At 41.5% G+C, this 12566-nt stretch overlaps 1 protein-coding gene across 1 annotated transcript in view; it reads right to left on the reverse strand.

The window, feature by feature from the left end:
• AOPEP (aminopeptidase O (putative)) overlaps window positions 1-12566 on the reverse strand; it is a 321287-nt gene that overhangs the window by 290283 nt on the left and 18438 nt on the right. Inside the window, exons 2-3 of the mRNA XM_075277719.1 lie at window positions 11392-12191; window positions 6191-6357 (exon numbers count right to left, since the gene is read on the reverse strand). Of these exons, the coding sequence (XP_075133820.1) occupies window positions 6191-6357; window positions 11392-12128 (904 nt within the window). The 5' untranslated portion in view covers window positions 12129-12191. The remainder of the gene's footprint in view (window positions 1-6190; window positions 6358-11391; window positions 12192-12566) is intronic.

Here is a 12566-nt window from a genome sequence, read left to right on the forward strand (position 1 = left end):
AAAAACAGATATCCAAGGAAGAGGATTTTATTTTTTTTAAGTTGTAGTTAAACAAAATAGTCAGTTATCTAGAAGAAAGGAGGAAATTGTGACCAGAGTTAACCTCAGAGGCACAGCTGTACAAGGCGAAGACATTTATCTTTTCTGAAAAGGAGTTGTTCATTCCCCACTTCAGGTTAAGGGGATATCGTCACTCCTTAGGGAGAGACCACCATTTAGGTGTGTGGAGTCTTATTAAGCCATAGACGCTCCTCTGTGAAGAGGATCATGGGAAGAATATGCAAATCTGTCTTCCATGATGTAAATAGGAAGACAGTGCCTCAGTCATGCAGCCCAATAGAGGGCGCTCCCTCGGCTGAGAAGACTGGCTTGGTAAAATCCCACATCATTTTCAGCAAAGGCCTCTATTGGGCTGCATGACTGAGGCACTGTCTTCCTATTTACATTATGATAGACAGATTTGCATATTCTTCCCATGATCCTCTTCACAGTGGAGCGTCTATGGCTTAATAAGACTCCACACACCTAAATGGTGGTCTCTCCCTAAGTAGTGATGATATCCCCTTAACCCTGTCTAGAAGCCTCTCACCTCTGCCAAGTCAGTCTTCTCTGCGCCGGGCTGATGAGATCCAAACAGATCGAAACAGATGTCCTTGGCTAAGAGACTGTACTTGGTAAAATCCCACATCATTTGCAGCAAAGGCCTCTGGGAAGGTCGGGCATGATGTTAAAAGGAGCGCCCTCTATTGGGCTGCATGACTGAAGCACTCTCTTCCTATTTACATCATGGAAGACAGATTTGCATATTCCACTTCAGGTTAGTGAGAGAGAGGAGCATCATGGCAGAGAGGTGTGGCTAAGCACAAGCCATAACAAACTGCATGCACAGTACACTCGTGTAAGCGGCCACAAGAAAATGGCTGCGACATACATAGTCGGCTTCTCCGATGGCAGAGCCAACTGCGCATGCCTGGGATTTAGATCCCGAAGACACCAGCGCTGGAAGAAGACACCACAGAGGACACGGCGGAGAGATGTGCCAGTAGAAGATGGAGGTGGCTCTGGCAAGTTTTCTCGCAGAAATGAGGTTGCCCCCAGTGCTGTTTGAGCGCAGGGGAATGCCCCTAGTGCTCCGAGAAAACTCATTAGCATAATGAAGAAAACTGGGAATATCTACCGTACGGCGGTACAGAGAAGAGTTCTAAAGGTAGGAGAAGAATAGCCTTTCTAAAGAATATTCCAGCATGGTGTTTGTAGCATATGAGAGTCTAATGATAGAATCCCTTTAAAGCAGACTCTCACTGTTCATAATACCAGCTCAACTCCTGAGCTGGTTCCATGTCAGTGCTGTACATGTAAGTACAATTGCTCTGAGACATACATGTATGGCACACAAAGAGGTTAAAGAGGAACTTTCATAGATTTGGGCACATGCGGTGTTATATACCGCTGGAAAGCCGACAGTGCCCTGAATTCAGCCGGTACCGTAGCTCTTCACCGTTAGAAGAGCGTTCCTGACAGTCCTGTCAGGAATGTCCTTCTCCACAGCAGCGCCTATAGCGCTGTACAGTGAGACCGGGGAGGAATGCCCCCTCCCTCTGCTCACAGTACTCGTCCATAAACGAGCACTATCAGGAGGGGAGGGGGTGTTCCTCCCCGCTCATACTGTACAGCGCCATAGGCGCTGCTGTGCAGAAGGACATTCCTGACTGACTGTCAGGAACGCCCTTCTAACAGTGAACAGCTACGGTACTGGCACCAATAGCTCTTCACCCGGGGCACAGATCGGGAAAGCCGACAGTGTGTTGAATTCAGCGCACTGTTGGCTTTCCAGCGGTATATAACACCGCATGTGCCCAAATCCATGAAAGGTCCTCTTTAAATAGAGTTTGGTAGTTGTTCCTTCTGACACAACAAAACTACACCACAAGGTCTCCTCCTGACTTCTAGTTATTGGGCCTACAACTGGCCTAGTAACTGAGAGGAGTTACAGACTCACTGACCTCAGCGTTTACACTAGACTGTGGACTGACTGACTGCAGTATTTACAGTAGGCTTTGGACTGAGTGACAGCAGCATTTACACTAGATTTGCACTGGCCGACCGCAACTTACATAACACTGTGGAATGGCTGACAGCTGCATTTACACTAGACTGTGGATTGTTTGATTATAGCATATATCATAGGCTGTAGACTGATCATTGCAGTGTTTATCTCTTTTTGGACAATGTATTAAACTAATGAGAGATTTCTGACCATAAAACCATTATAGCTGCCATAAGGCACACAGAGACAATGCAGGAAGAATGTGTGTGGCCCCGATCTAGCAGCTTTCTGGTGATACTGGTATTGTGGAGCCACATTTGGTCTTGGAGAATAAATGTTTATCAATGTAACTACAAAGGGGATTTCTATAAGAAGCAGCTTCAGGTTATGTCATGTTAGAAATATCAAATGGAAGAGTAAGCACTTTTGACCTCCAACAATGGAAAAACAAGCGGAGGCTGATTCATGGCTGTCCATAGAAATGACGGGATATATCTAAATAGCCGAATGAGCATTCAGTGTCAGTGATGTCCAAAAGATATGCGAAGGATAAGTACTGTGGACTTCCAATAATGACAACAAAGTCCTGGTTCATCATTGTCCATGCCAGGTACCGCTCTAGTGAAATGTGAGGTTCAGGAATTAAGACATATCTTCAAGTGTCAGTGATGCCTGTTGTTGAATAAGGAAATATTTTGAGGTGCTTGTTCTCTATTGAATATGCTTTAAATACTCTAATTTCCATATATACAGTTAGGGCCAGAAATATTTGGACAGTGACACAATTTTCACGAGTTGGGCTCTGCATGCCACCACATTGGTTTTGAAATGAAACCTCTACAACAGAATTCAAGTGCAGATTGTAACGTTTAATTTGAAGGGTTGAACATAAATATCTGATAGAAAATGTAGGAATTGTACACATTTCTTTACAAACACTCCACATTTTAGGAGCTCAAAAGTAATTGGACAAATAAACATAACCCAAACAAAATATATTTATTTTCAATATTTTGTTGCGAATCCTTTGGAGGCAATCACTGCCTTAAGTCTGGAACCCATGGACATCACCAAACGCTGTGTTTCCTCCTTCTTAATGCTTTGCCAGGCCTTTACAGCCGCAGCCTTCAGGTCTTGCTTGTTTGTGGGTCTTTCCGCCTTAAGTCTGGATTTGAGCAAGTGAAATGCATGCTCAATTGGGTTAAGATCTGGTGATTGACTTGGCCATTGCAGAATGTTCCACATGTTTTGCACTCATGAACTCCTGGGTAGCTTTGGCTGTATGCTTGGGGTCATTGTCCATCTGTACTATGAAGCGCCGTCCGATCAAGTTGGCAGCATTTGGCTGAATCTGGGCTGAAAGTATATCCCGGTACACGTCAGAATTCATCCGGCTACTCTTGTCTGCTGTTATGTCATCAATAAACACAAGTGACCCAGTGCCATTGAAAGCCATGCATGCCCATGCCATCACGTTGCCTCCCCCATGTTTTACAGAGGATGTGGTGTGCCTTGGATCATGTGCCGTTCCCTTTCTTCTCCAAACTTTTTTCTTCCCATCATTCTGGTACAGGTTGATCTTTGTCTCATCTGTCCATAGAATACTTTTCCAGAACTGAGCTGGCTTCTTGAGGTGTTTTTCAGCAAATTTAACTCTGGCCTGTCTATTTTTGGAATTGATGAATGGTTTGCATCTAGATGTGAACCCATTGTATTTACTTTCATGGAGTCTTCTCTTTACTGTTGACTTAGAGACAGATACACCTACTTCACTGAGAGTGTTCTGGACTTCAGTTGATGTTGTGAATGGGTTCTTCTTGACCAAAGAAAGTATGCGGCGATCATCCACCACTGTTGTCATCCGTGGACGCCCAGGCCTTTTTGAGTTCCCAAGCTCACCAGTCAATTCCTCTTTTCTTCGAATGTACCCGACTGTTGATTTTGCTACTCCAAGCATGTCTGCTATCTCTCTGATGGATTTTTTCTTTTTTTTCAGCCTCAGGATGTTCTGCTTCACCTCAATTGAGAGTTCCTTTGACCGCATGTTGTCTGGTCTCAGCAACAGCTTCCAAATGCAAAACCACACACCTGGAATCAACCCCAGACCTTTTAACTACTTCATTGATTACAGGTTTACGAGGGAGACGCCTTCAGAGTTAATTGCAGCCCTTAGAGTCCATTGTCCAATTACTTTTGGTCCCTTGAAAAAGAGGAGGCTATGCATTACAGAGCTATGATTCCTAAACCCTTTCTCCGATTTGGAAACTCTCATATTGCAGCTGGGAGTGTGCACTTTCAGCCCATATTATATATATAATTGTATTTCTGAACATGTTTTAGTAAACAACTAAAATAACAAAACTTGTGTCACTGTCCAAATATTTCTGGCCCTAACTGTATATACAAATTCACTCATTCAATACTAATAAAACGCTTAGCATGTATTCTATAATCACTATAAAGGACACCTTCCCACACAAAGACAGTATAGGCTATTACAACCACAAGGCATGTAGGCATGGTATAACTTGACTGCAAAAATCACTGTCCTCAATATATTTACATAAGATTACACCATCAGGACCATCCATTGTAGGTGTTTTGTAAATTATTAGGCTTTGCATTTCCCAAATATGATAATTTCCTTGGAAACCACAAACCATTTTGTATTGCTTGTGAAATTCCCTTGTTCACGCTGCAAGACTTGACTCCAGCATTTAAGCTTAGTAAAAAACACAGCATTCTCTTGATTTGTTTAAGCACAGTAACATGCATACCGTGTATCTGGGGTGAGGGAATAAAGAGGTATACAGGAAGGGTGGGACCATGTGAACTGAAGGCTGAATGAGCTAATCTGTTTTAAGTAAATACATTCCATTTTTATGCTCACTTGGAGGTGGAAAAGGGCTGTGGAAAATCTAAAATTACCTTATAATTACTGAAGTATAACATGAGTCATTCAGAAATAATGAATAGAAAATCAGTGCCCTTTAAACTAACAACTCTGCCATTAGGCACAAATGACTAAGCTTTGAGACCGCTGCTGCCAACTACTTGGAATATCATTGTCACTTTGACATCCTGTCAAGATACTCAAATGAGCCTTCTACAACTTTACTTTGAAAGGCATAGATCAACAATTCATCCTAGACCAGTGGTTCTTAACCTTGTTTGAGGTACCGAACCCACCAGTTTCATATGCACATTCACCGAACCCTTCTTTAGTAATAAATCAAATATGATTTTTTTCCAAATTCAAGACATAGGTATATGTTTTTTTACTGGTACACAAAATGAACCGTGCATAGGGCCTAGGGTTTATTCGAACCCTGGTTAAGAACCACTGTTCTAGATATTTGGGACCTCTATACAGTACTCATAAAAGTAACAAAAAGTGGTTAAATCACTGGATGGTTTACTCCCTTCATTACTAGGCCAATTTTTACAATTGTAGGTATGGTCTATTTAACGGCAAATAACTACCTGCATTTTTTGTCATCTTACATATATGACTATTGATAGCATATTGTAAATACAAGCGCGTTTACTCCATGTGAAGGCTCCTTAACATATAAACAGTAACAGAAGCCACGCTGTCCCAGAGCAGCAGATCTTCACGGGTCTTGGCTTTCAGATCCTCTCAGATCAAGTACTGATGACCTATTTTAAGAATTGTCTATCAATATTAGAAGCTGGTTAAGGGCTCGTTCACAACTGCGCCCGGTCTCCGTCCATGCAGGTTTCCGTTTCCTGCACAAAACTGAGCAGGAGACGGAAACCTGCAGGACTCTTTCATACCCATTCATTTGAATGGGTTTGAAAGATGTCCGGCCGTGAGCGCCAGTGAGTATTTTATGCTCTCCGCTGCAAAACCGCTTTTTTTTTTTTTTAATCGGACACAGAGCTGGACATGAAGTACTTTGTGTCCGATTTTAAAAAAACGGTTTCGAGAGCATAAAATGTTCACCCGCGCTCACGGCCGGACCCAGTCTGACAAAGTTGCACCTCCTGCATAGCCCTGCACCTGATTGTATATTGTACAAAAAAAAAATTAGATACAAATGCATAACAAAAAATAAAAATAAGACAAAAACATGAACCCACATACATTATTCATGACAAAACATGAAGATGGTTCCTCACCCTGAGCATGGTGATTTGGAGCAGCGAAGTTCTCTCCACTCATTAATACAATACAGTTGCTGGGACTTCGAACAGTGGCATTCCATGTAGACATTGCCACAGGTGGCTCTTGACATGGAAAAAGCGCTCTGTTGTTAATAGGTGATCCAAAGGTATAAACGCAAGGCCTTTAAAAAAAAAAAAAAAAAAAGAAAGAAATACATAACTTAATTTCATGATTTCATCAACAGCAAATGTTCATTTTCCAAACAGGTCAAACAATTTCAAACTCTCCTGTGAAATATTGCAGTGGGTTTACTTTTTGTTTTTGTCTATAACATTTTTTTCTATAACAAATAATTCAAAACGAAATCTAAAACAGAACTACATAGCAAACAATTATATATGTATATAGTTTATCATTGTAAACTCTCAATCTATGACCCAGTAACAGAAGAAGTTGTCTCATGTCTCCTTTACTCTTCTCACTCTACTACTTGCACAATTTCACCAGACCTCCTTCGATCTCTGTCCTCAGCTGTAACAACTCATCTTACTAAAATTTTTAACCTCTCTCTCTTCTGGAATGTATCCCTCGTCTTTCAAACAAGCTGTCATAACTCCACTATTGGCTCAGTCCTAGTCCCCCTCTTTTCTCTCTATACAGCCCCTAGTTGACAAGCCATCAGCAGATTTGGCTTTTAGTACCATCTTTATGCTGATGACACCCAACTATATACCTCATTCCATGACATCACCCCTGCACCACTACAGAACACAAGTGACTGTCCTCTGCTGTCTCTAACATCATGTCTTTATCTGAAACAATCTTTCAAAAAATAAACTCTCCCCTCTACAATCTGTCTGAATGCAGATGCCAGACTCATCTTTCTGTCAAACCAGTACACAGATGCATCTGCCAGTCATTGCACTGGCTGCCCATCCACCATATTATACAATATAAAATTATCATACGCACCCACAAATCCATACATAATGTTGCACCACCCTACAGCTCTTCCCTCACCACGGTCTACCGCCCTATCCGTCCTCTCTGTTCAGCAAATGACCTTAGACTTAGATGTTATCCCAACACCTTTCTCGAGCTGCACTGCTGCTCTGGAACACTTTACCCCAGACAATCAGATTAATACCCACCTACAGAAGCTTCAAAACTGCCATAAAATTACAACTGTTTAGGCAGACTTATAACATGACCTGACAAGACTTCAAAAAACAAAACCACACTGCTTTTGAGCCTTGCACGCCAGAAATCTGGGCCACTGGTAATTATTATTCCCAGACTATGCTCTTAGGGTTTGTTTGTTTTTTATGTATTTTTTTTTTTTTTAAACCACTCATAGATCTTTAGGACACTACCTTCCAAAAGGTGAAACTAGAGCACTTTCCTCTTTTCCACCAATGAGGTCTTATTTGCATATGCCTTACCCAGAATTCTTAGCAGGGCATGCATGGTCTATTAAGTCCCTGTACTTTCTCTACATAATGAGAGATATTACCTCTTCTGACCTGTATCTAGACCTCTCACACAGCCAGTTAGTACCCTACTCTCCGCTGAAGACTGACAATAATCTTAAAGCAGCTGTCTGCAGCTGGGTCCCTCTTCTTTTTGAAAGAGCTATTATGGTTTGAAATTTATTCCCAGATTATGATCTTATTTTTTTTTTAAACCATACATATATTTATAGGAAGCTACCTTCCAAAAGGTAGCGCTAGAGCACATTCTTCTTTTCCACCAATTAAGTCTTATCCTGATATTCCTTATCAAAGACAACTGAGTAAAAGTGTATATTTGGCATTAAACATTCACACCAACAGCTTTGTTAGCTATTTGACTTTTTCATTTTCCAGATCTGATAATTCCCTTGGAAACCATAAAATGTTTTGCATGGTTAAAAAAAAAATTCCCATATTCATGCTTTTAGGCCTTTAGCAGGTACTGGAATGTCGCTGGCTTCAGAAGATGGTCCTGCAGATGTCAGTTTGTCAAGCCCAAAGCTCACTGCAGTTGATGTCACAGGGAACAGTGCAATAGGCAAGAGCATGCATTCCTGGCCGAAGCCTATACATAACGTCCAGTGGGCCAGGAGGGGGTTTACTGATGTCAGGGAGTGAGTTGACATAGATACGTGGAACAACATGGTATACTTGGCTCTTCTCATTATGGTGGATCTTGGAGCAAGGACTCTCCTTCACTGAGAGTGATACCTACTGAGTGATGTACAGAGGTCATCACTTTGGTGGATTAAAGATCAGAATCACTACAGAGTCCACCGTGAGAGGGGACAATCAGTCAATCCAATTTTATCAATGAGTGTCTATTACCGACTCCCTGTGGACATTATTTGGTGCTTCTCTTACAATCTTGGTGGATGGTAAGATTACGTTAGGAGTTATGTTGGTGCTAATATTTTGTGATACTGCACAGTATGCTAACTTGTGGTCTGTCATAATTGTCCTGTGTGTTAGCTTGCAGTCTTTTTTAGTTGCTCTCTGTACTAGCTTACCTGGGACTGTAGTTACCAATCATACATAACCTACTACATTGTTATTTTGCTGTTGGTGATACAGCCATTTAGCCACTAGAACTGAATTGTATTTTCAATGGCTTTACAGTCAGTGTGGCTATTTAGGTAATAATTGCATTATTACTGTATATTATAGTGATTATTCTCCATCTGTGAAGCATGACAGGCAATGAATGCCAGCATGCATTCATGCATATGTACAGTACGGACCAAAAGTTTGGACACCTTCTCATTCAAAGAGTTTTCTGTATTTTCATGACTATGAAAATTGTAGATTCACACTGAAGGCATCAAAACTATGAATTAACACATGTGGAGTTATATACTTAACAAAAAAGTGTGAAACTTTGTTGGCCGAGTGAAGGCAAAAGGGCCAACAAGTGCTAAGCATCTCTGGGAACTCCTTCAAGACTATTGGGACACCATTTCCGGTGACTACCTCTTGAAGCTCATCAAGACAATGCCAAGAGTGTGCAAAGCAGGAATCAAAGCAAAAGGTGGCTACTTTGAAGAACCTAGAATATAAGACATATTTTCAGTTGTTTCACACTTTTTGTTAAGTATATAATTCCATATGTGTTAATTCATAGTTGTGATGCCTTCAGTGTGAATCTACAATTTTCATAGTCATGAAAATACAGAAAACTCTTTGAATGAGAAGGTGTGGCCAAACTTTTGGTTTGTACTGTATCTTTTGTATAGTTTTTAATGTAACAATTAAAATGCATTCTGTTGTTGTTTTAGTAGCCTTATTAGGTTCTGGTACACAGAATTTCCCAATACAGGTAGTCCTTGGGTTACGACGTTTCGTGGTTACGACTAAAGATGAGCTAAAAAGTAAAGCTCCCTCGTAACAGAAAGTTGCCAGCTGGCCAGCGTTGATTGGCCGAATGCTGTACACTGGCCAATCAACGCTGGACAATGCATTCCTATGAGAAAAAGGAAACTCCCGCATAAACGCAAGCTGCCAGCTCTCCCTGTACAATACATGATTTAGTGTGCAGCGGCTTAGACCCAAGGAAGACTGTACTGTACTGTATATGGTACAGTCTTCCTCGGTTTCGAGCCGCTGCACACTAAATCACGTTGATCCGTTCCTACGCAGCGTCATAAGGTATGTTTCCGACTTACGTCGAAATTCGGTTTACGACGCCGCGTAAGAACGGATCAACAGATCATATACCTGTATATGGACCAATGTCAACAGAATTAGGCTTTAATCTACAGTTTTTGCTTCTGTCTTACACATACAATGACATTTTACATTGTTTTCTTCAATGAAAACACCAGGTTAGGAACCACCAGCACAATTTCTTGGTGCATTAGTTATCTTGCTCTTAAATAGGTCCTGGGCCTTTTGACAGCTGCTATCGCATATACCCCGGTATTTACGCCACTGTATAAGGTGTTGATTTCTCCTACTTCATCTTAGTTGGAAAAATTTGTATTGCGATTCCCAGTATATGTTAAGGTGACTCTATTGCCTTTAAGGCACTCAATATATCCAAGATGCAAAGAAAGTTGCCTTATATGCTTAAGTGGGAGAAAGAGCTAGGCATGGTAAAGGCCGAAATCATCCTGGTGGAGGGCTAGATGGTATTTGACTCCAGACAGGCTTTTGGTGTAGTGCATTTCAGCTTCTCTGTGCTGGAACTAAATTTAGGTTACCTATTAATGATATGGCCTTACTTAGCATTGGCATATCTGAGATCTCTGGAGTGGCACACTGGACAGTAGTACATATTTATGGCAGCTAGACAGAGAATCGCTGCTAACTGGAAATCGGATACCGTACCTTCCCTTTCAGATGTCTGTGCCAAAATGAACATGTATATGCATTATGAGTGTGTGACTTCCCCAACAGGTTCGACACTTAGATAGGCTTAAGGATAACTGGTACTTATGGTGTTCTTGTTCCTTTTTTATGCATATTGTCTATGTAGTGTAATAGTGTCCCGAATGTTCAAAATCTGTACTACGTTGTAATTAATGGCAGACTGTTGTTGCGTTCAGTATTACATTCAGGGAGTCCACTTGGGGACCCCCCAAACGGAATACCGACCACATTAAAAAGCGGTTAGTAGAGAAACCACATGGACCCCATAGACTATAATGGGGTTTGCGTATTTTTCCACGCTGTGTCTGCATGAATCATGCGGAGAGAATAGTGCCGCTTGTAACAAAAACAGTTTTTCTGTTAGTTTTATAAATCTGTCCCTAGAGAGTGACATGTTCTAATGTAATACAGAAAAACATTTAGAATATAAAATAAAAAAAATATGTATATGTATAAAACACAGATGTTCAAAAATCCTCAGTGCTCACTTTTACTGTTCAGACAAGGAAGGATTTCAGACAGCTCCTCATGTGCCAGTCTAGAAATATATACAGACAGCCGTATAGTGAGTTGGACTTCCTGCAATACTTGTCTTCTTAAGTGTTATGTCTGAATAGAGAGGGATGGGAAATCGCCGCCTTTGATCCTAGGCTAAGCTATGTAATCCTGTTAGAGCCCAATGTGCTATAAATCTGACCTTCTCTGCTCTGATCCATATTTGAAGCAAAGCATAAAAGACATGCCAGGCATATTCACTGTGCGTTAATGGCAGCTGAATCTAGTCGTGTCATGCAAGTTGACAGTAGCTGGTAATTCATTATTTTACAAATACTGACCTTCCCTGTTGGTCTTCGGTCCATTTTATTGACCTCCCATTTGCTGTGGTTTTATACCATATCCTTATAGCCGAGGGGAAGTCAGTGGGCATATTGACCCCACATTTGCTGATCTGCAGGCTCCAAGTGTCAGTCACAAACCTGAGTTGCCCACATCCTGGTGCCCGGCTGCACTGTGTGTAATAGGATAGCTGTTCCTTCCATCGGCTCGCAGGTAAGGCCACAAGTTCAGGTGGCATTTGATGGCTGAGAGTTGACTGCTGCTCACAACTTGGCAGAGTAGGACTCATGAATTTTTCAGGGACACCGCTGATATCCACCTCCTCAACCTTTAACACAGATAAATCACAGCAGTCCAGCACCAGAACAAAATCTCCACTCCCATGATTCCCTTTGTCACAGCAGTTCTCTGAACTAGTAATCCCAGAAGTCTGCTTGCTGTTGCCATCGCTTTCACTTATAGTACTCAAAGTGGAGTCTTTCACACTTCTCTGTAATATGGATTTCCCTGAATGTGACATTGAGGACTCCTGTGCTGGGTCTCTGCAGGCCTCACCTGGTTGAGAAGGACAATCCTTTCCAGTCTTTTCATAAGAGCTGTTGGGTTGAAGGAATAAAACAATATTCCCTGTTATAGTCTGACTTTCGAAGAACACATCCAGGTCCAAGACATAGTGTTTTACTAGAATGTGACTTGTATTCGCCATCAGTGGCAAGTCATCTGTTCCTTGCTCCATCCTCAGTGTCACATAAATCTCAGGCAAGCCTTCAGCAGCAATTCGACATTTAATATACAGGTTCTGTAAAATTAACAGATCGATACATGTTATGTTATATATACATATATATGTATAAAAAGTAGAAAGAAAATATAGTATAAAGTACAGGAAAAGCACAAGAGAAAGTATTCTGGTTAGATAATTCCTAGTTAAATATTATTGCCAAGACTGGGCATTGTAGAGTCTATGGGCTAGTTCACACGGGGTTCTACTTGTACACATTCTGCAGTGCACTGGCATCCCGTTGCGGCATTCCGCGATGGATTAGATCCAAATGAATGGGCCACAGAATCAGCGGCAAGATAGGGCAGCTCGCTTCTCTATTCCACTACTAGCTAGTGGAAAAAAGAAGCAAGCGGCTCCCATTGAAGTCAATGGGAGCAGTGGATTTTCAAG

Source organism: Leptodactylus fuscus, chromosome 1, assembly GCF_031893055.1.
Source record: "Leptodactylus fuscus isolate aLepFus1 chromosome 1, aLepFus1.hap2, whole genome shotgun sequence".
Classification (NCBI taxonomy): Eukaryota; Metazoa; Chordata; class Amphibia; order Anura; family Leptodactylidae; genus Leptodactylus; species Leptodactylus fuscus.